This window comes from Poecilia latipinna, unplaced genomic scaffold (genome assembly GCF_001443285.1).
Source record: "Poecilia latipinna isolate Pla-1442-1.1 unplaced genomic scaffold, P_latipinna-1.0 Scaffold937, whole genome shotgun sequence".
Lineage (NCBI taxonomy): Eukaryota > Metazoa > Chordata > Actinopteri > Cyprinodontiformes > Poeciliidae > Poecilia > Poecilia latipinna.
The window spans coordinates 28,886-51,157 of NW_015113553.1; the positions used below are offsets into that span (position 1 = coordinate 28,886).

General features: G+C 40.7%; 1 protein-coding gene and 1 long non-coding RNA gene across 2 annotated transcripts; both read right to left on the reverse strand.

The window, feature by feature from the left end:
- Positions 1-2,035: 2,035 nt before the first annotated feature.
- Positions 2,036-4,531, reverse strand: LOC106957794 (uncharacterized). The gene is made up of 2 exons (XR_001427031.1): positions 4,138-4,531; positions 2,036-2,592 (listed from the first exon to the last, which is right to left on the reverse strand). It is a non-coding gene; the product is annotated as an uncharacterized LOC106957794 (long non-coding RNA).
- Positions 4,532-10,306: 5,775 nt separating this feature from the next.
- Positions 10,307-21,822, reverse strand: fzr1a (fizzy/cell division cycle 20 related 1a). Its single transcript, XM_015049263.1, has 14 exons — positions 21,636-21,822; positions 20,629-20,702; positions 17,797-17,925; positions 17,546-17,609; positions 15,270-15,400; positions 15,098-15,183; positions 14,818-15,001; positions 14,646-14,711; positions 13,430-13,532; positions 13,055-13,239; positions 12,730-12,963; positions 12,234-12,338; positions 11,363-11,455; positions 10,307-11,260 (listed from the first exon to the last, which is right to left on the reverse strand). The coding sequence occupies exons 2-14, from the start codon at positions 20,698-20,700 to the stop codon at positions 11,219-11,221; spliced, it is 1,494 nt and encodes a 497-aa protein (XP_014904749.1). The 5' UTR covers positions 20,701-20,702; positions 21,636-21,822; the 3' UTR covers positions 10,307-11,218.
- Between the last annotated feature and the right edge of the window lie 450 nt (positions 21,823-22,272).

The following is a 22,272-nucleotide window of genomic DNA, read 5'->3' on the forward strand; positions in this document are numbered from 1 at the left end:
CAACATGGGGTGGTGCTGTGATGGTTTGTGGATGAATTGCTGTAGCCATAAAACTCTGGCAATTCCTACTGGGAAATCTTTAAGGAGAAAGTGAAGGTTTGGGAGTGGCCAAGTCAGAATTAGGACTTTTCCAAATGAAATGTTGTGGGATGACTTTAAATATTACTGCATTACTGACCCATCCATCCATCCATCCATCCATCCATCCATCCATCCATCCATCCATCCATCCATCCATCCATCCATCCATCCATCCATCCATCCATCCATCCAGGTGCTGGTGCCCATCTCCAGCAAACGTTTCGGGCAAGAGGGGTTCACCCTGGACAGGTCGCCAGTCTGTCGCAGGCATTACTGACCTTTCTCCCCTTTACATTTTTCGATTCTTCAAAAGCGTAGCAAATCTTATCAATCATCAGAGAGACGCATAAATATTAGAGGTAAATCTGCCTTTCTTAAAAGACATCATGCAACAAATTTTGCTGCACATTTGCTACTTTGCAAATGTCAATTCCTGCAATAAAAATAGCATTTAAAAAAAGACAGATGGTGTTAATGCATTATTCTTAGTGATACATATGCATATGTATGTACACGCATCTATACATTCCCAGGCTGGGTATGAAAGCTATCTATGGATCAGTCCTCCTCCTCTTTTTCATGTTATTATTACAGGGCCTTCCTCAAAAACCTTGAAACTATACTCACGTTCTTATTGGCCGATAAACAAATGCACTTGACTCTTTTGTGTTGCTTAGCAACGGAAGCCAGTCCCTATTTTTTTTTTATATATATGAAAAACCAGGATGCTGCCAATCTGAAGACTTACAGGGTGCAGTGTGCAGGAGATGCTGCTGAGATGCATTTTTAATTCTATCATTGCGAGCTTTTATTAGCGAAAAGAGCTGAAGGCGCTGACACGGGTCGACCTCAGAGAGAGGCTGACTTTAGCCTTCAGTGTCACTGGAGATGATGCCCTTTCACTGCTCAAACGTTGCTTGTATTTAGCTCCTCTTAGCTTTAGATTTCAATAAATCAACCCCAGATTTTTAGGATTTGTTAGGTTGTAGTAGAAGAAGTGCATGTCTCCTGGTCAGCAAAGGCGGGTTTGGTACCGTGTTCATTAGGAATAACAAAGACTGGGATACTGTCAGCTCAGTCATGCAGGTTTCCTGGTAACGAGCAAAGGTAAGTATATGTGGTATGTTTTCAAATTAATCTCTATAGCCTCAAGCCACAGCTCATACAGGAATGAGGATTTTGTGTATTTAGGCTGCCCTTTTGTTCCCTTTTCATCCCTGGTAGCTTTATGACAGACAAGTACATTATGTATTTTTGCAAAGTGGGATGAGTAGACTTCTTTAAACATCCACCTGCCACCTATGGTTGTTTTTCTGTTCACTGGGTGTCATTTCTTTACCATTTTTAACATTAAGCAAGGTTAAAAGGCGACTATGTTCAATAGAGTAGCGATCGCAGCGTGCGCGCTCTGCTTCTCATCTTCAGCAGATATCTGATGTTTGCTCAAGTCTGTTTACAGATATTAATGTAGCCTTACTGCAGGCCTTGTATGCAGACTGAATACTGGCTGTGTGGAACAAAAAAAGGCAACAAAAATAAGACTCGTTCTGTATCTTCATCGCTTTTTACTTTCTCTGGCTAACATGTGACGTCCATGCCTTTGCTCATGTGTGCATATTCACACATTCTGATGTCTTATTCTGCTGGTTGCACATCTTCTCACCAAATCTGCAAATTTTAGTTTTACAACTTGATCATTTCCAGCACAGGAAAGGCTGTTTCCTCAGTTCACAGTGGGCCCTCCTATTGATGTGTGATCTATTGCATTACTATAAGTGATGCTAAAAGTGAACCCATGACTACAGCTCAGGTCTCCTTTAGATAAAATGAATGATTGCGCGTTTAAATGCACATAAAACCTTCCTGTTGGGTTTCCTCTGATAATGCTGTCGCGAAAGTGTTGGTGCTGAAGTGAAAAAAAAAAAAAAGAAAAAAAACATCTGGAACACACATGAAACTTTTAAGGGTTTATTTTACTTCATAACGAACTGAAAACACACGTTTCATCCAAGGTTATTGAATAAATGGGAGGAATACAATAGAACAAAGCTGCTTCCCTGTATTTTTTTATTTATTTTTTTACAAGGCACTTTATGACATAATTACAGTTTTTCCCTGAGCAGCTTTCACCGCACGATTCAGTACCATGCCTAAATTATCCTTTTTGATTGCAATTTTGCCGGTAATTAACATTACTGAATGCTGGTTCGCGTAGGGACTAAATCAGAGCGTTTTGGGGTGGGGGGGATGGGGGGGGGGGATTTTAAAGGGCAGCTTGCTGGTGGAAAAAAAAAAAAAAACTGGAAATCTTGTCATTAACGTCAGCGCCGACTGTGCGTGCAGGGGTGCAAAGGTGGTGCATACTGAAGGGCACTTGCTTGTGCTGAGAGGTAGACTGGGACTTGTTGTTCTTTGATGAGCATCACAACAAAATCACTAGTCTTCCACTCAGCATCACCAATACTTCATCCCAGGCTTGACTGGGTCCTCATCCTCGTGCTTCAGTCTGCGCTGGAAGAAGAAGAAGAAGAAGAAGGAAAAACAAGGAGATTGGAAACTTGAGTCTGTTTTTTTTTCCTTCTCTCATTAAGGAGCCGATGGCTTCATGTGTGCCACAGAGTGGATTCAAGAATTAGAGGCATTTGCCGCACACAGCGTGTGTCGGCGGTGCTGCGGAGCACGAGCTCCCAGCGTGTCAGGTTGTGAACTTTAGTCGCAGATGGAAACGGTACATGCAATCTCCATCTCTGCGCTTCCCTCAACCTATTTCTCTCTGAAGCCTGTTGACATTCCATCCTTCCTTTGTTGTTTTAATGCCAACCTTTCAGCTCCTCTCAAAAGAGCGAGACAGGAGGGGTGCTGGGGGTTGCGAGGAGGGGTGGTGGGACACGGAAACAGAGAAAGCGGATCACAGCACAGAAATCTTAACACGGTGCACAGCTGAAAGCTCGTGGAGGGGCTTTTTGTGTGTGTGTGTGTGCTCCTCTGTCTACCAGGACACATTTGGACCGAAAGAGAGAGAACAGACGTGGAGAACGTCCTGCATCCCCAGTATGTGTTTGAGTCGGTAGCTATGCAACAAGACTGGGAGTGAGTGGGAGTGGGGGGATGGGAAGATAGGGGCCAGTTTAGTAAGAGGAAGGAAGTGAGGCAAGAGGGTAAAAGGGGAGGAGGAGGCGGAGGAGAAGGGGGGTCCTTGAGTGCAAACTAGGAAAAAAAAAGAGAGACAATTTGTACGAAAAGGAAAAACCTGCTTAGAGATAATCTATAAGACTAACCAACTTATTTATTTTTTTGGTGTCGATTTAAAGCAAATTAGGCAACTTCCTTGGAAGAAGGAAAACATCTGCTCAAAAAAAAAGAATCAATTTGATTTTTAAGCTAGGTCGTGAAATCAATGGACGCGCTACGGTGACCAGCAATAAGTCCAAACATTGCTGAAAAATAACTCCCAGATGAAGCTGCTGTTCCCACCGGATCGGCAGCTTGGAGGGAGGGGAACGACTGGCCACAGACGTGGGAGCTGTCCAGTGTCTCGGTGCTGAATGACGCCCTACTATTCCTCCATCTCCTCGCCTCGGCCCGGGAAGAAAAGAGACAACATGCCACCTGTTGCTGCGCCCAACTTTTCTCTGAGGAGGCTAAAAAAAAACAAAAAAAAAAACAAAAACGGGCCAACACATCTCTCCTGTCCGGGATTACAAAATGCGCCGCGGTTTGGAAGTGTTTATATGTTTGTTTGCCTATTTTTTTCCTCTTTACCTCCCCCCCCCATCCTCCGTCTCAAATCACAGCTACACATGACGACATGATAAACACTTTTTCTTCACGCGAGGCAGGAAGGAAGGAGAGGAAATACGGGCTGTCGTGTGTCGATATAAGACGCTTTCAGCGTTTTCACTTTTTTTCCACCCCCTTTTTGGTAAACTGATTTTAATCGCGTTTGGTCGAAAATATATATATATAAATTAAAAAGACGACAGTTGTGGCGGTTAAAAGAAGCAAACCGGACTGTTTCAGTGGAATAAATCACAATAAAAACAATCATACACTCACCGTTCAATTATTCCGACGAACCTCTGAGCATCCGAGGCCTGAGCTGTTTTACTGTTTGCGCCTCTCTCTCTCTTTCTCTCTCCCTCTCTCTCTCTCTCCGAGCTTCTCTTTCTTACAGAAACCAGCCACAATCTGAGCCCTCCCATCTGAGCTCCACGTAATGGTTATCGTGATGTTACTGGGTAAGCTGGAGGAAGATGGATCAGCCGTGTTTATATACGTCTGCTGCCCGGAGGAGACAAGAAGGAGGTGGGACGATGCGGAGTGACGACTGCGCGAGGAGACCAATTGACGTGATTTTTAGTTTATTTATTTATTTATTTATTTATTTATTATTTTTTTTATTTTTTCAGACCGCGTTAAGGGTGTGGCCCGAACCGGTAGCCAAATTACATTATATGAAGGTTAAAACTATGAATAAAACATATGGTGAGTGAGGCTGGATCTCTCTGTAGGATGTTGATATTGCCAATATGCTGTTTCTATTTCAAGATGTATTTTTTTCTCCCCTGTATGGCTGAGGTATTATTATTATTATTATTATTATTATTATTATTATTATTACTAAAATTTTGGTCGGTAATTGAATTTGGTGAAGAAATAAACAATAATTAAAAAAAATACAGTAATATGAAGTGAATTATGCCCAACTCAGTGCAGAATAAACAGTTTGAGAACATAAATGAACAAACAGCATAATGAAGACCAAGGAAGACAGAAGGGATGAACAGTAAAGGATGAAGTTGTGTAGAAGACTAAAGCCGAGTTAAGTGATGAACAAATATTGAGCATCTCAGAGTACAATCCTAAAAATGTGCAAAAGCACAGCAAAATCACAAGCCAACAAAGATCTGGCTTGTCATTTAGCAGGCAGGCCACAGAAGGAGACAAGCAGCCAAGGGGAGAGCCACAGTCCGCTGGAGGATCCGTCAGCAGGTCAACTCCCTGAAAGGCTTCACCGTTTGGCCTTTCAGGGAGATTAGAACTGATGCAATTGCTTAAAATCACAAGAGGACCGATCCAAAGTTTGCCATAGAATCTGCAGGTGACACTGCAAAGGTGCTCTGGCCAGATGAGACTATAGTTGAACCATTTTGCTCAGACGTTGAATGCTTTGTGTTCTAAAAAGGCTACTACTGCCCACAAAACAATGCTGAAACATGGAGGTGGCAGCATAAGTGGTGGGAGGACAATTATCTTCAGTATGAACAGAGTGGGAGAATGGTAAGTATTGATGAGGGAAACGTGGCTAAAAACAGGACAAATTCTGGGAGAGAAGCCTGCTTGTGCCTCAAACGATTTGAAACTGAAATATATGTTCATTTTACAGCAAGAAAGCAACACTAAAAACACAGTCGTATTTCCTTTTTGAATTATCATTATTATTTTTTATAATCTTCATGTATTAACATGGTCAAGTTAAAGTCCAGAGCCAAGCCAAGCTGAAAATATGTGGCAACACTTGACACATGTATGTTTTCAGTATTTAACTGAGCGGTCTGACTAAAGTGGAGCAAATCTGCAAAGACGAATCAGCAAAAAATGTAATTCTATAAATGCACCATCCCCCCCAAAAAAAGATTGCTGCTGTGATTGCAGGGAATATGCAATCAGCAACGGAAAGGTTTTTGCAATGAATACAGAAGGGCACCGCTACTTGTAAAATATTTAGAAGACCACGCATCATTTCCTTCCCCTGATGCGTAATAACACACTGCTTTGGGGTCAGTCTTTCACAATAAGATCAAAATAAAACACAATTAATTTAGTGGTTTTATCGTGACAAAATGTGAAAACGCCAAAGAGGCATTAATAACTGAGGTACAGCGAATCTAATTAAATAAAAGTTTAACTCTGAGATCAAGGTTGCAGTTTAAATTTATTTTTAATTAAACGAAAAGCCTACCTGTTGCCTGAAGAAGCTGAACCGATGCAACGGCAACACACTGTAATCTGGTTAGGATAGCATCAGAGCTCAATATCATTTTAATTTGCTGCATAGCAGATAAAGATGTTGCCTTTGGATCAAGTCAAACAAAACCAGTAACTACTCTGTGCTATCATGAAGGCAGTAAAAGATACAACTGTAGAGAGTAATAGAACCAATATGCAATAAGCAGGGTTGTTTAATGAAATAATAATATGAAAATTAGCTAACACTGTCAATCATTTAAAATAAACAAAAATGTTGATTGCAATAATTTACGTTACTATTTATAGGGGGAATATTTGAGAGAAACTCAGATGCAAAATTGAAAGTAAAATGAAAAGAAAAAACAAAAAAAACAAAATTTATTTCATGTTTATTTTTTAAATTCTGCATGTTATTCTGAGAAGATACGTACTAAAAACGAAGGGGAAAGCAGCCATGTCCACACACACACACACACACACACACACACACACACACACACACACACACACACACACAAAAAAAACCCTGCAAAAGCCATCAGAAAGCCTGAAGAAATATTTATAATTAACACTTTTTAAGGACTATAAGAACGTCAAGGTTTCTGAAAGCTCACTGCGATGGAGTGGAAGATGTCCTTCTGCGACACAAACAGGCCCAAGTTTCTCGGTGAGAAACTTCAACCTGGAGAAGTTTCTCTGGGAAGTAACGACATTAAATGCTGAGGTTCGTCCTCACAAGTGCTGGACTCCTGAGAGCTGCTGCTCACAAACAGCCTCTTGTTTCTCAGAACGTCTCAGCCTGAAGCTGCTGGACCAGAAAACCTCCTCCTCTGGTTTTGTCCGTATAATCTTTACACCTCCATTTGAGTTGTTCATTCCTCATCGGACCACTCAGGCTACATTCTTCCAGGCCTCATCATGTCTTTCTTGGCACGAGTTTGGCATTTTCTAACCAGTTTTCCATCTAATGGGCAGACAGACTGGGGCCAAGGCGAACGCAGAACCTCTGCCATCTTACAGCAGTTGCAGCTTCAAAAACAGCACAGCGGTTCATTCGGACAAGCATTTTTTTCAAGGGAGCTAAAAAAAGAAAAAGAAAAAAATTGTCATGACTGAACACAAAGATGCTTGTTAAACTTTTTACACATTAAGCACTTTGTGCACTGTTTGATTTGGACCAGCAGTTTGATTTGGACCAGCAGTTATTTACTCATTGTTTTCAATTTGCTTCCTTTCAATGTGATTAATAAATTAGTTAAAAATGGGGCAAATAATGGGCTAGAGCAAATGGAAAGTTGTGTGTTCAATTCCAGATCCTCTTGTCACATGTTGATTGTTCCTGGATTCGACGGTGAACCCTTGTGGTGTGCATATGATTGGCTGCTAGAAAAGCTCAAATTATGTTAACTTACCATTGAGGGCTGGTAGGTCATCTGACTGCCAGAGGTCAACACAGAGAATGCACATGCTCACACTAAGAGAAATTTAAACTGGTGGCGTATCTGTGGAAAGAGAAAACACTGAGAACTCACACATGCAGGGGCAGAGCAGAAGGAACTTAGTCAGGGATTTGAACCCCTAAAAGTTTTTTTTTTTTTTTTTTTTTGCTGCAAAACAGCAGCACTCTAACACCTGCACCACAATGCAACACTCATTTCTGAAGAAGAAAAAAAAAGAAGCTAAAAATATAAAATAAAATCTAAAGAAATTACAGTGAAGTCCAAAACTAGCCGTACCCCTGGCAGATTTAGGTTTGTAATTCAGTTAAACAAAGAAAAGAAAAAAGAATAAAAATGATATTGTCACTTGGTTATATTTATAAATAGAAATTATTTGATGTTCATTAAGATAAGGGCGAGTTTCTAGTTCTGTACGTAACAGCTAAGATAGATAATGCACTGTTATAATCGCTTTATCCACACACGTGTTTAAAAACTAACACACGCAACACATTTTACCGAGTTTCCCCATTGCAACACGTCAAGCTCAGAGGTAATCACTCCTCCAAAGTACCTTTTTTTCACTTTGTCTGGGATGTCTTAAATAGAAATCAATTCTTCTCTGTTTCTCTTTCACATCCTGCATGAGCGTGGCTCACTTTCCTTTTTTCCCACCTAATGAACATGTTGAAGCACCATTAGAATACTGAGCTATTTAAATCAGAGCAGCAGAAGTCATTTGACAGCTCATTGCAGTTTCCAGGCTGTGGAAAAACACCCAACACCCCCCACGTTTTAATAGAAGGTGAAAAGAAAAAAGGCAGAACAGAGGTGAGCGACTTTTCTCTACGTGTATACAGTGCCCTCACGGACAAAATGGGCAAAAGGAGAAAAAAATAAATAAATAAAGAAGAAGGAGTCTGGTTGCTGCAGCTAACGGTGATCACAGAAGCTTTGTTCCTTTGATATCACTCTCGCCTAGTTATCAAGAACACACAAGAGTCGGGCTTAGGGAGGAACCTGGGGAAAGATCCTGTTCTCCGTGTCGAAGGGCTTTGGTGGAATAATGTGCATCACACTCTGAGTCTCTTGATGGGAACATCAGGAGGTAGGATTATGCATATTAGAGTTCCCCTTTCCCCAGTGCTTTCAGGGGGCTTAATGTTAACATCTGCCCACCGTGATGAGCAGGAAGACTGTGCTGAAAGTCCTCCATTCTGATGATTTATCTGATCACTATAATGGAGCAGGCATGTTATTCCGATGACATTATAATGGAGTCCGAAAGGGAAGAAAGGCTCGGGCTCTTTGGTGTTGATAGAAGCTGAGTCACCCGGGCCCACAGAACCTGGCACAAAAAAAAAAAAAAAAGCAGAACACCTTAATTTTGTTTATTATTTCAGAGTAACTCAGTTAGTTGTGATTGTGTTTTTTTCTTATTAAATTCAACTTTTTCAGCTTAAATGCTGAAATCTATTTGTGATGTGTAAATTAAAACAACAACAAAAAAAGGAGTGTAATTATTCACCCATCATTTCTGCATGTATTTGGGCCCTTCAGCTGTTGTTCATAACATCCATTTGCTGCTTTAATGGGTGACAGTGAATTTGGATAAGCTGCAGGGCACCTGCAGAGGTGTGGGAGCGTTTTAAGGCTGAGAACATTTATTATGCTCCATCCTCTGGGTCAAAACTAAGCTTCTGTGTGTGGGCTGCTCCAGGAATATGATGGAAATTTACAGACTCCCAGGAAACAAGGCGATGCAGAAAATGCTTCACGGCTAGAAACTCTTATCCTAACGAATGCGGGTTTTAATCTGAACTCTCGCTAAAAATTAAACTGGATGCTCTGCGAGAGTCAAAGATCACGATTCCTGCCAGTTTTTTTTTTTTTTTTTTTTTAACAAAGTCTGAATCACAGGGAGTATCTGAACTTTACCTTCAATGTAATTTGTTTAAGGTTGAATGCAGGGGTGTGGAAGCAGATGTGGATTTGAGTGGCTCCCTCTGGTGTTTGGATTTGGCGCAGAAAAGGGAGACGGCAGCTAGAAAGTGTTGAGATTGGTGATGGATGATGGGGAAATAAATGATAAATGAATGAAACTCAAATACAGCATAACATGTCAGACACTGAATATCGGATTTGAGGGTCTAGACCAGAGTCAAGACATTTCATTTTTGCCACAGGGGGCCAAAATAGTCAAGCTGAGTGATCTTGAAAATAAAATAAATATGTATATATAATTTTATGAACTTACAATATTTAAATAAATTTAAAGAAATCTAAGAAAAGGACTCTGTAAATCAAAAAGCACAACATTAAAAGAAACGCATACAGGAACGTTATACGGACGTTTAAGACTGCAGCTGGCTAAATCTGACTAGAAAGCTGCTATAAAAGTTCAGTCCATTTACCGAAAACTGGGATTTGAAACAAAACAGCCGTGGCCGACTTGACAAGACATGGGCATTTATTTGCTGATCAGGTCTTGGTACAGAAAATTTTCCCACTCAGACAGTCTTTCCATAATTTAAACTGGCAGGATAAGTTTGAAGTGGCATCAAATGAGATGTTTGCAGCAAATCTGCTCATCTTTTCCTCAAACATGCTTCACTGTATAGAAAAATAAAAGTCGTTCATTTAAGCCTGGCACCTCGGCTCGACACTCCAGGGAGAAAATGAAAGGAGGCGATATGACACGGTAAAATATGTTTATCCAAAAAGCATGGCTGAAGTGCGTTGGGCTCGAGTGTCTCAGCAGACAACGCAAAAGTTCTGCAAACATAATTTGTTTTCGGATTATTTGTTCCGTTTCTTTTTTTAAACCGTAAAGTTCAGTCGTGGTTACAAAGTACACCAATGAACCGAAATGACTTTTTTTTTTTTTTTTTAAATATTCCTTGTTCAATAATCCACAAATGAATTAAAGGATAAAAAAATTAAAAAAAAAAAAAAAAGAATCCCATACATGTCGGACTAAAAACAATATAGCTTCACAGGAGTTACTCCTGTAATATTGTCCTTATGTACAGTTTTCCATTAGTCCTTTTCTTCTTTAACTTATGATAGAGAAATAATGCCTGAACATTTATTATCCTAAAATGAACTCTGGTAAAAAAAAAAAAAAAATAAGGCTTTTTTTTTTTTTAATGAAATTGATTTGTCTTGAGATTTCAAAGCAAAACTGGTTGATGTTATTTGTAGTCCTTATCCATGACGCATCAGAACCTCTCCAAAAACAAACAAACAAAAAAAAAACAAATCCAGACATTAGACTGAAAGCTACGGACATGAAAATAAATCCTCCAGAATTATAGGAATATACCTTTAAAAAAAAAAGTGTTAAAAATAAATAAACAAACAATCAAAAGGACAAACGTAATATATTTTGGCAGGTATGCACAGAGTCAGTTTGTAAACAAAACAATCACACAGACGGCTCCGGAACGCTCCCCGTGGTCGGGCACCACAGGTCTGTTTGCAGAGGCAGAGGTTCACTCTCTGTGTGCGCTGTACTCCTCCCCTCGGCTCGGCTCTCCACAACCTGACTGTGCGTCTCTGCAGCACCTCCCAACCTCGGCTACAACACGGCTAAATTATTCAAGGGAAGCGGAGGGGAAGGGAGCCCCCGCCCGCCGCCGCCTCCCCTCCTGAAGATGGTCCATTCACAACGTGATGTGTGCAGAGATGACTCCCCGCTTCCCGCCGCCGCTCCCTTGCAGAACAGACTACCGGATCCTGGTGAAGAGGTTCAGCACCGACACAGATTCCTGAGGGGGAGGAATCACAAACATATCGTTTTAAAATGCCATGTTGTTGCATTTTAGGAGAATGGAACGTTTTAAAAAAAAAAAAAAGTGTTGGGTTGCTACCTTAGTGGATCTCATTTTACTGAAGACGTTCCAGAACCGAAGCGTTTCATCTCCCGCCCCGGTCACGATGGCTTCTCCATCGGGTGACATGGCCTGCACAGAGCGCCTCATTACACATCCGGTGCACAGCATGAACCTCGGGGTTATACTGTTATTATTCTAGCTACGTTCCAGAAAAGCTGACTGTCTATTTGTTATTTTCCAGCAAAGCAGCTCCATCGCCCAACCAGGGGCCGGAATGAGAACCAGATCTTAACGTGTTCTGTAAAAGAAACGGCTCGGCTTCCCACAGCAACATGGTGCCATCGCATTACATCACTGCAAATGTCTCCACCAGTAAAATGTTTGACCCTCTCTCTCGGCTCTGTTCCGGATTTTTTTTTTTTGTTGGCGGTTTGACTTCACAGGTAAAATTTATTAAAGCGGCTCTGAAGACAGAAAACCACCAGAGCAATTTAACTAGGATCAAAACCACAATCAGCTCTTTGCCTGGAGCCAGAATACTGCAAACAGCATCTACGATCACGTGAGAAGAAAAACATTAGGACGCCCTAATTTGGATACTTTAAATGAATTTTAACAACATTGAATAATTTAAATATAAACAATTAAAATAAAGGAATTCATTTTGAGGGTGAATTTGATGGAAAGATTAAACTACTTGAACCCTCTGCAAAGGATATTGTAGCAGATTTTGGGTCTGGTGACAAATTTAATTATTATCCTCTCAAATTTAAAATATGTACACATTAAATAATATTCAAGCAAAGATTCCCCTATACTTGTTACGATCTTTCACCAACTTCTTCTATGGTTCCAATCAGACCCTTTTCTTGTTTATGGTGGTTAAATCTCTGGATAAATTGCTCACCAGGTAGAGTACTCTGTAGGAATGCCCGGTGAGTTTTGCCACTTGGGTTAAAGAGGGATACTTCCAAACCAGGATCTGGTTTTGGGAATAACCGTGTGTGCTAACCTGGAGAGAACAACAAACAAAAGAAAAGCAAACAAATGTGGAGGGAATGTGGCTCAGAAGCAGACAGGAGCGTACAGTAGGTATTGAATAAAATCAGTAAAAAAAAACAAAACAAAACAAAAAAAAGCTAAAGGTAGGGTCACAACATTCAAAGAAACACTTTGTATCCTGGCAAAAGTCAAATATTTAAGGAACAGCAACAATTCCTACTGTTTTAGTGAAAAGTGAAAGATTCACAAAAATAAAAAAAAGCCTGATCTAAAATCCTTTAGTCATTTCCAAGCTGAGCTTTGAGTCACCAACACATCTGCAACCAACTTTACTCCCCCCCTCCCTCCTTTGCAACGATTTCCTTTCACATCAACGGCCTCAGAAGAGTCAGAGGACTCACCAGTTCATTGGTGTGCTTGGACCAGGCCAGGTTGCAGACCTGAGAGCCGGTGTCGGTGCACTGCAGCGGCTGGCCGGTCAGAGTGTTCCAGAAGCGGATGCAGCGGTCAGCCGTGCCGCCACCCGAGGCCAGCAGGCCGTGCTGGTGGGGCGACCAGGCGATGGCCTTCACTGCAGCCAAGTGCTCTGTGTATTGCTGCACGGGCAGCACGCTCGAGTGGTTCCACACCAGTAGCTATGGAAACGGGGGAAATGCAGGATATCAGGTTGCTCTCCAGATGTGCGGCCGTCAGAGGAACAGCTAAGATCCTCTACTTCTTGCCCACCTTGTTATCGTTTCCGCCTGAAGCCAGCAGCTGGTGGTCCGTGCTCCACTTGAGCCCGCAGACTTCCTGCCTGTGGCCCTGGAGACGGCGCTCCGACTGCAGAGGTGGCGCTCTGATGTCCCGCTGCAGGATCACACGATCGCGGCTTCCAGACGACAGCTGGTCGGCGTTCCACGCCAAAGCACCTGGCAGCAAAAAACAGGCAAGAAAAAAAAAAAAAAAAGAAAAAAAAAAAAAAAAAGGCAGGTCGAAGGGGAGATGATTCACTGGGTGAGAACGAGAGACACTGATAACAACTACTAGGAAATATTCAAAGCTTTTAATAAATTCGTCTTCGCACCAACTCCTCCTCCATCTGTCTGACTGTCAACTCACCCACTCTGGCCGTGTGTCCCTCCAACACAGAGAGCTTCTTCCCTGCTGCCGCGTCCCAAATCTGGACGTAGCCCTTGTGAGTGCCCACCGCTACCAGGTTACCCTAAAAACAACACCACATTCAAACACAGCGCAGCCGAAACAGAGGTGTGATTGTGGAGTCAGATGACGCATTTAAACCTTAAATGTTTCATTTAATTATTGAAAAAGAGGAATAGAAATGTTGTGCTCGGCTCAACAATGGATAATGGATCTGTTTCTATTTCAGTGGCCTTTTTCTGTAAATCCTGGGTAGCTTTAATACGACTCCCATCGACCAGAATAGAAACTTGATTTTTAAATAGTGGACTATTTAGACCACGACTTTTTAATCACGGTCTACATTTGGACCCAATGTAGAGTGGAGTTTACATTGGGTCTAAAAATAAAAATTCCAACTCGACCAGCAGGCATTGTGTCTTAGCCCGATCTAACACTACTGATTAACTTTAATTATAGACCAGAGCCAGAAGAAACCCGATATATTATTTTAATTAAGATTTTACTGCTTTTTTTTTTTCTTTTAGGCCATCATTTAAGTAAGAAGTAAACCTTCTCCTGTTTTTAGCTTTTGTTCAATGTCTTCCGGCTCCATCCTGACGCTTTGGTTGGGATGCGTGATTGATAGGAACCAATCGCTGCTGCTCGAGTGGAACAGGGCGGAGTCTGCACCCTGCTCTTTTCCAACCATCGTCTCCTTTATTTAGATTAACTCAACTGTACATTGTGTATTCTTGTTTGTCTCTGTCCTGTATGTATTCACTGGGTGGGGTTGGGCTCATAACTCTGCATCATAACCATAGAATAAATCCTTCTAGTCAAGTTTTAGCCCAATATTTTTTTTTTAAACAGTGCTTATATTGTGCAAATATAAATATATTAATCTAATCTAATTAATCTAATCTGATTTTGTGCATTTCTAATTAAGTCCCATCATACTTCACATTCTAATAATGTATTTTTCTTTGTAGACGCACAAGTATGAATTTCATTGCCCTTTCAACATTTCAACTTATAAATAGGACTTTTTTTCTGGTATGCAGTAATTGCAAATACCTAAAACTGAACTAAAATACAATTTGATTTGATTTCTGGAGAAAACTTATTTTAGAGCTCCGTCTTTTTGTGTTAAGAAAGGTTCATTTAATTTTTTTTGTAAGAAGGATGGGGGACGTACCCTCTCTGACCAGCCGACTGACGTCACCGAATCTCCTTCTACAGAGAGGTCGCAAAGACGCGTCACCTAGGAAACAAAAAAAGATAAATAAATAAATAAATAAATTCCCGATTCACGCAACACAAGGATCGGAAAACTTTTCAAAGCCAGACTAGAAAGAGGCGTCGCACACCTGGCTGGTGCAGGCGCTCCACAGGTAGACACAGGTACCCAGCCCCACGCTGAGCACGTTCAGAGACGACCAGTCCACCAGGTTGAGGTAGAAGTCATCCTGAAGCTCTGGAGCATCTAAAACTTTAAAGGGAATTTTGGAAATCTTGCGTGTAGGCTTTCTTGGTGACCGTAGCAATTTTTGGCTGCAGAGCAAAATTATAAGTGAAGAAAAAAAAAAAAAAAAATCACAACAACAACAACAAAAAATAACTCCTCGATTCTGGAATAAAAGTGTTTACCTGTTGCTGCTGACAGGTGATAAAGAATAGGGGGAAACCGTGTTGCCGTCTTCTTCCGGTAGAGCCCTCTTCGTACTTACAGAATACTACGAAACACAAACGGCAAATAACTTGGAGGAAGTCCCCCGCTTAAAATGAACAAATACGAGTTACAGCCGTTTTCTTTGCTTACGCTAAAAAGGCTCCTCTTGGCAGGAGTAGACGGCTGCAATCGACGGTCTTCAGACTGAGGGTCTTGAACCTTCTCGATTCCCGCTCCCAGCAGCTCGTTCTTCAGCAGAGCGGAGTAAGCCAGACCGTCCACTGACGACAGAGACGCAGACGAGAGGTGAAAAATCTGACCAGGCTGTCAAAATTAAGCATGAATTCACAGTGCTCCCTCTGCAATTTCACTGCTCCCTCTCACAATTTTATCGAGGATATTTGCCTGAGCTGTGTTTAATACCGGTTCCCTTATTCTATATGCCTTCTCACGCTTTGTAAATAAAAGAGAGGTCAAGTCATCAAAACTGGCTTAAGAAGGAGAAGCTTGAGGAAACAGTCCAAAAATATTAGATAAAAAAAAAAAAAGCTCAGCTCTAAATGCACATCTAAAACCAATAAATAAAATCTGTTATGGTGCAAAGACTTGCTGTCTTCTCTGATGTATATTGTTTAATATAAACAATTAATGATTTATCATTAATGAAACTTCACAATTTAAACTCTACTGGGGAAAATAAAATAATACTGATGTTATTCTTCAGAAAAACACGACTAAGGGCTTCATAGCGACAGCTTTGTTGCCAAGCACGGCTCAGAGATTTTGTTCGGCTGGTCACCAGGTTGGCAAACCTCTCAGGAAGGATTTTGGTTCCCTCCTCTGTTCAGAAATACTCTAAATCCTTTAGGTTTAGTGGCGGCTGCTAAGCAACACAAAGCTACGGCTCACTCAGTACATTTTTGGAGGACTAAGGTGCGGAGACCTACTAGGAGCCTCAACGGCATTAACGTGGATCTCCCTTAGCCGCCTCCTTGTTGCCCTGGCGATGCGTCCTGGGTCACCACTGACCAATCAGTGCCTCCGCTATGGGAGGAATGTTCACACACGACATTTTATGACTCATGGCTCCCATCTATTAGTCCATAAATGTGTTGAATTCATGTCGTAACAGGAATAAAACTCCCTGATTTTTTGTCATCATATGTTTTTCCAACATTTCTGAATAAAAACAAAAAAAAACACAGATAGTTGCAAGATTTACACCCAGCTCAGATCTCCCATCTTACGCCTTTAACATCTCCTGCCTTTCCACGGTGATAGCTGACATGAAAGGATTTACTCTGCGTTTGACCTCTGTGCCAAACAGACGCATGAAACCTGGCAGGGTCGCGGGGGATCGACACCTCACTTCACTAAAACCCTTCCTTTCTTTCCAGGTGAGCAAGCTCATAAAACGGCTGCGATCAGATAAATATTTCCTCCACTTCGTGTTCATTCAACAGAAGACGGCCAAACAGAAAAGTTACCGCTTCACGAGAGCTTTCAACAAGGATGTTTTAGTACAAGCTCAAACACGCTCGAATCAGGTCAGGCGCCTCAAATTCATACGCAGCAGCTGTAATGTTCGTATTCCAGTAGTTCCCGTTCAGGCAGAGCTGAACCAGAGAGGCTCCCCAGCCAAACCGAGGCCCCTTTCATAACGCATGATGCTTTTAAAATGATTTTTTATTTTGAATTTAACACTTTTGGTAGAGTGAGGCTCTTTGCAAACAAATCTTTTCTACGCTTACACGCAAGCAGAAGATCAGCAGTGTGAAAAAGTGTTTGCCTCCCTTTTTTTGTTTGCTTCTCGCACTTCAGTGTTTAAAAGTATCAAACCAATTGAAATGTTGGGCAAAGTCAACACAAGTGAACACAAAATGTAATTTTTAACTGGTGTTCATTATTTTAGGATAAAACCAAAAAAACTAACCATCAGGTCTCCAAACCCAGAAGAACAATACTTTGTAGTTAAATAGCAAATAGTTAATAAAGTTTGGCATCAATGTTTAGCTAAATAATTTTTGCTTGAAGAAAAAGAAAAAAAAAAAGGTAAAAGGGTTAAATTTACCAAACTAAGACTTAAGATGAAATGATTATGTGACAGATGAAAAGCTGACATAACAAAACAGCTCTAACTGAACGTTTATGATAAACATGGGCTTTTAAAATTAGAAAAGCACAGCTCACGTCTTCCAACAAAGGTAGAATGATGCAATTGCAATGCAAGAGTTGTGTCTTCATTTACAGTGTTTTCTGCCTTGACTGACTCAGAATCCTTTAAGAGAAAAAATAGAGTGACTGATATCCGTCTCTGATATTGCCTGCTTTGAGACGTCAGGAGAAATGGATGCCGCTATGGATTTGTGCCAAAAATATCCCAGGCTGAGAGAGAGAGAGAAAAAAAAAATCAAAATGTATAGTACCTTTATTGCTGTCGGTTGTCCCATCTTTGGTTTTTCTATTTTGACTGTGCGACTTTTCAATTTCCTGGATCAGAAAATGAAAAACAAAACAAACAGACAAGACGGAGCTAGACATTAAACAGGAGATCGAACAAAACGAGTAGCGTGAAATATGTTTCCCCAAGCGCACAAACTGAACACTTTGGTTCTGGAAGCGTTGTGCGTTTGCCAGGACAGACAGCGAAGTCGCTGGTGCCGAGTGGCAGACTCACATTAATGCGGTGGAAGTTGACACTCCAGTTGGCTCCCGCCCGGGAGGGAATGAAGCGATCGCCGTGCTTGCTGGGCGAGGACAGTGGGGAGCTGGTGGGTGTCAGAGATCGCACCGCTCCCACAGCTTTCTACACGAGGGAAGAGAGAGGACGGCATTTTCTGACTGGAGGCCAAACAGAAACGGCTCTTGGACACAGACTTGAAATCTTAATAACAAAACAGGAGGATAATTTATGTGGCAGATGGTGCATTCATTTGAGGTGTTAACAACAGGAGGCAACATTTACAAAGGCCAATCATTTGGCCAATAAGGCCAAATGATTGGAGCCACGGGGTTGAGACTGTGACTCCGGGCTCAACCCCGGAGTCACAGTCAAATAACTCGTCTGTTGACTATTTTACCTTCACACAGATGGACAGTAACAAGCTCTTCCATTCTTAGTCTCGCGCCAGTTTACAACTAATCTTTTGGGAGAATTGTCAATATTGTTTGATGATGATGAATTAAACATACTAGTTAAGACAGATGGCACAACTTTCTGCATCCGGTGCTGCTGTTTTCTTGACTGTCGCCTGAAGCCCTTTCCATTCTCAGAGCCGAGGTTTGGACCCAAAAAAAACGGCGATTTGATGCAATCAGTTAGCTTCTTTTCGTCAAACAGGCACTTTGTAGATGCTAATATATTGAATACGAGTCGATAATCCAGTTATCTTTACAATAAAGGATTACGAAATTTTGAAGCTCTGGCTGAAGATGCTTTATTTGAACAAGCAACTCTACAAACTGAAAGCACACTTACAGGCAACAGACCAAAAAGCTTCTATATTGCGTTTGCTAACATGAAGCTAAAGAGTAAAGTGCAACCGTCTGGCTCAATCAACATTTTATGTTGTAAACCAATTAAACATAAATTACAACGGCATGTTGTTGCCTTTATACCGTAATTGCCTAGACTGTATTTTGGCCAAGTTATGGTAAGATATCTGCATAATATTGATCTCCTTAAACTCCTACATCACCCTGTCTAATTGCCTTTCAACTCAGCCTATCAGAACCCAAAATCCATAAATTGTGAACATATTTTTCCACATTTTATTTATGTTTTTTTCTCGTTTTCCAAAAACGTTAAAATATGACTTAGGCAGTTATGCTGCGAGGCTAACGATGTTACACTCAGCAGCCACTTTAGATGCTGATTCCGCAAATAGGGAATCAGCCAATCGCGTGACAGCATCTAAGCATGTTGGATGTCTTGCTGAAGATCAAAACAAGCATCAGGATGAAGTACAAAGGGAACTTGAGTTTCTCTGACGGAGGAATGGTGGCCGGTGCCAGGCAGGCTTGACCGAGCGTTTCAGAAACTGATGCCCAAAATTTGGACAGCTATTTCTCGAATTTACAAAGAAGGGTATGAAAAAGAAAATCTCCAGTGAGAGGTAGTTGTGCAGTCAAAACTGCTTTGTTGATACCAAAACAGAAAGCTCTACTGTTCATTGAAACCCTTAAACGCAGAGCACAATATGCCGACACCAAGTAGTGGAAGACTGCACTGGGTGTCACTCCTGTCAGCTGACAACAGGAAACTAAGGCTTCAGTTAATACAGGCTCACCAAGACGGAACAATAACAGCCTGGAAAACTGTTGCCTGGTCTGATGAGTCTTGATTTCAGCTGTTGCATTCAGATGGCAGTGTCAGACTCTGGTGAAAAACAACGTGAAACCGCAGATCCGAACAGCTTTATATCACTGTTTCAGGCTGGCGGTGATGTAATGGCAGAGAGGATACTTTTTTTTTTTTTTTTTGCACACTTTGAGTCCATTAGTTCCATTTGTTGTCCAAATTTAAATAAAAACAGGAAGAAATAATTTTTTTAGCCCTATTGTCTTGTGTGAAATATTGGTTTTGTTTCCTATCAGAAACAAGATTTTTGGTTTAATGAAAATAAATTCAATCCAAATCGTTCCAACTGTTATTGACCGATCTCAATATCTTTATTTACAGTTTGCAAATCTTCAGATGGCTATTTCCATCAGAATTATGCACCGCGTCTCAAAGCTCACTACATCGCAAACTGGTTTCTTGAACATAGCAAGAGAAATTTACTCTAATGGCTCCCAATGTGCCCAGATCTCAACCCAGTAAAGTACCTTTGGGAGGTGGTGGAAAAAATCCACAATTGTGTAATGCCATTATATATTTATGGAACAAAACCTCTCAGCAAAAAAGTCTCATAGGAATGTCATTTTGTGCAATACTAAAACCACAAAAGATCATCTTTGGGTGGAGTTTCTCTTCAGTATGTTGTGCATAAGATGCCAAATGTCACAGAGGGAGTTGGAAACACAATGACAGATCAGACAAAGAGCAACACAGAAAATCTGGGACCATCGCAAATGGTCTCCTTATTACAACTTTTAGCAGTGATATGGTACAAAACCATGCAGTAAAAGTGTTTAGAAATATTCAGAAAGTTAAATACTTATGTAACAAAAATACCATAACTTTAATAGAGGAATAGCACAGAGAATAGAATAGAATGCATTACCATACATTGGAATTCTTGTAAATTTATTCAACTCAAGAATAGTAGACTTTAAAAAAAAAACAGAGAATAAAATGGACACATAAAAACGAAAGAGCATGTAAACATAAAGTTAATCTTTGCCTCGACATTTCATGACAGATCAATGAACAAGCCGAGTCCTGAATCCTGCTTAAATTTGTGCCACTTCTTATTTTCTCCTCCATGTTCTGCCAGCTTCAATTAAAACAATTTTGTGGGGAAAGAAAATGAGCAAAGAAGAAAAGGTAAGTTTCTTGCATACTTACTATGGGGCTTGCATTCTCGTTTTGGATATTTATTTGTCTGAGCAGCCGGCATTCATAGTCCTGATCCATCATTCCTTAACAAAACAAGCAAAGACAACACAATATGTTGCAGCAAAGATTAGAAATGTAAATAATTGATGAATTGTAATTTTTTATCATTCAGAAGACCCTTTAGTCCAAATGTGTCAAAGTACAGTCCTCAAGGGTCGGTGTCCTGCAGTCTTTAGATGTGCCACAGGAAGAAAACACTGGAATGAAATGGCTTAATTACCTCCTCATTGTGTAGATAAGTTCTCCAGAGCCTTGCTAACAATTATTTTATTCAGGTGTGGCGCAGCAGAAGCACATCTAAAAGTTGCAGGACACCGGCTTTTAAGGACTGGAGTCTGACACCCCTGCTTTAGTCTAACAGTACTTAAATTAACTTTATAAATGACGCTGCACAAAATTATAGGTTACATGTTCTGTCTTTAGAACGCATGTCATTTTGTTGATTACCATAAAAGGTTAATTTATTATTATTCATTAAGAGGCAGAAAATAATACATTGCGGTCATAAATCGGTCAAATCAAGTGAAGTCCTAAAACAACAACAAGAACACAAAAACCGAGTGAGGAAATGACAACTCAAAGGTTTGCTTCGTCCCGTATCCAACTCATGTCAACTTTGGATTTAACGTGACATTATTATTCATTTATTTTATATGGGATTGAGTTCATTCTAAATAGATGCTAATAAGAGCACCACTATAATCTACTTGCCACTACAAAATTATTTACTTAAATCTGAAACTGCATCTTAACCACACGGATTTATTTACCTGTATTTGGCTTTACATGTTAATTATCATCAATAGATAGTCACAGTAGTAAAAAACAAAACAAGTAACAAAACAAAAACAATCCAATCACCTAGCGCACAGAGCTAAGCTAAGCTAAAGATAGCTGTCAAGCTAATGCTTTGTCAACACTATTTGTGAACAATCTCCACTCGCGATAAGTCCTACCTTTATCCGATACACTCTCCACTTTGGGTGTTGGTGAGCTCCTTCTGTCCAGGCGTGTCAAACTCAGATCTTTTCTTATGCCTTTAAAACGGGAATTAACAGAATACAAATGTATTCTTTAACCGAGCATTCAATTTGGGTTTGCAAAGCACCACGGGAAGGCCGTGACGTCACTGATTTTGAATCGCACACTTCCCGTTGCTAAGGAAACGTCTGCTACTGGTCGACTCTGGTCTTTGCCATGCGATATAATAAATTAGTGTAATGTTTGCTTTTATAGCAGCCTGTTGAGCTTTCATTAAGATAAGACATTTTAAAACAAACCAAGGAGGCTTTGTCTGAAAAGAACTGGGCTGCTGTCACAGAAAGTGTAATTAATAAAAATTACGTTTTCTTTTTTATTTTTAACCACTGACTTTGTGTGAGCATAAAAAGCAGATTTATTAGGACGCAGTCCTCTTCCTCTGCCCTCTGCTGCGTACTTATCTAAAACCGAGAACCGTGGAGATACCAGCGGCTTATAGCCGGTGTACGTTTCCAGTTTTTTTTTCAAAAATATTTGTATATACTACTCGCATATATGGTTACAGGATGATTTTTCTTCAAAAAGATGATGCATCAAAGTCTTCGCAGTCTA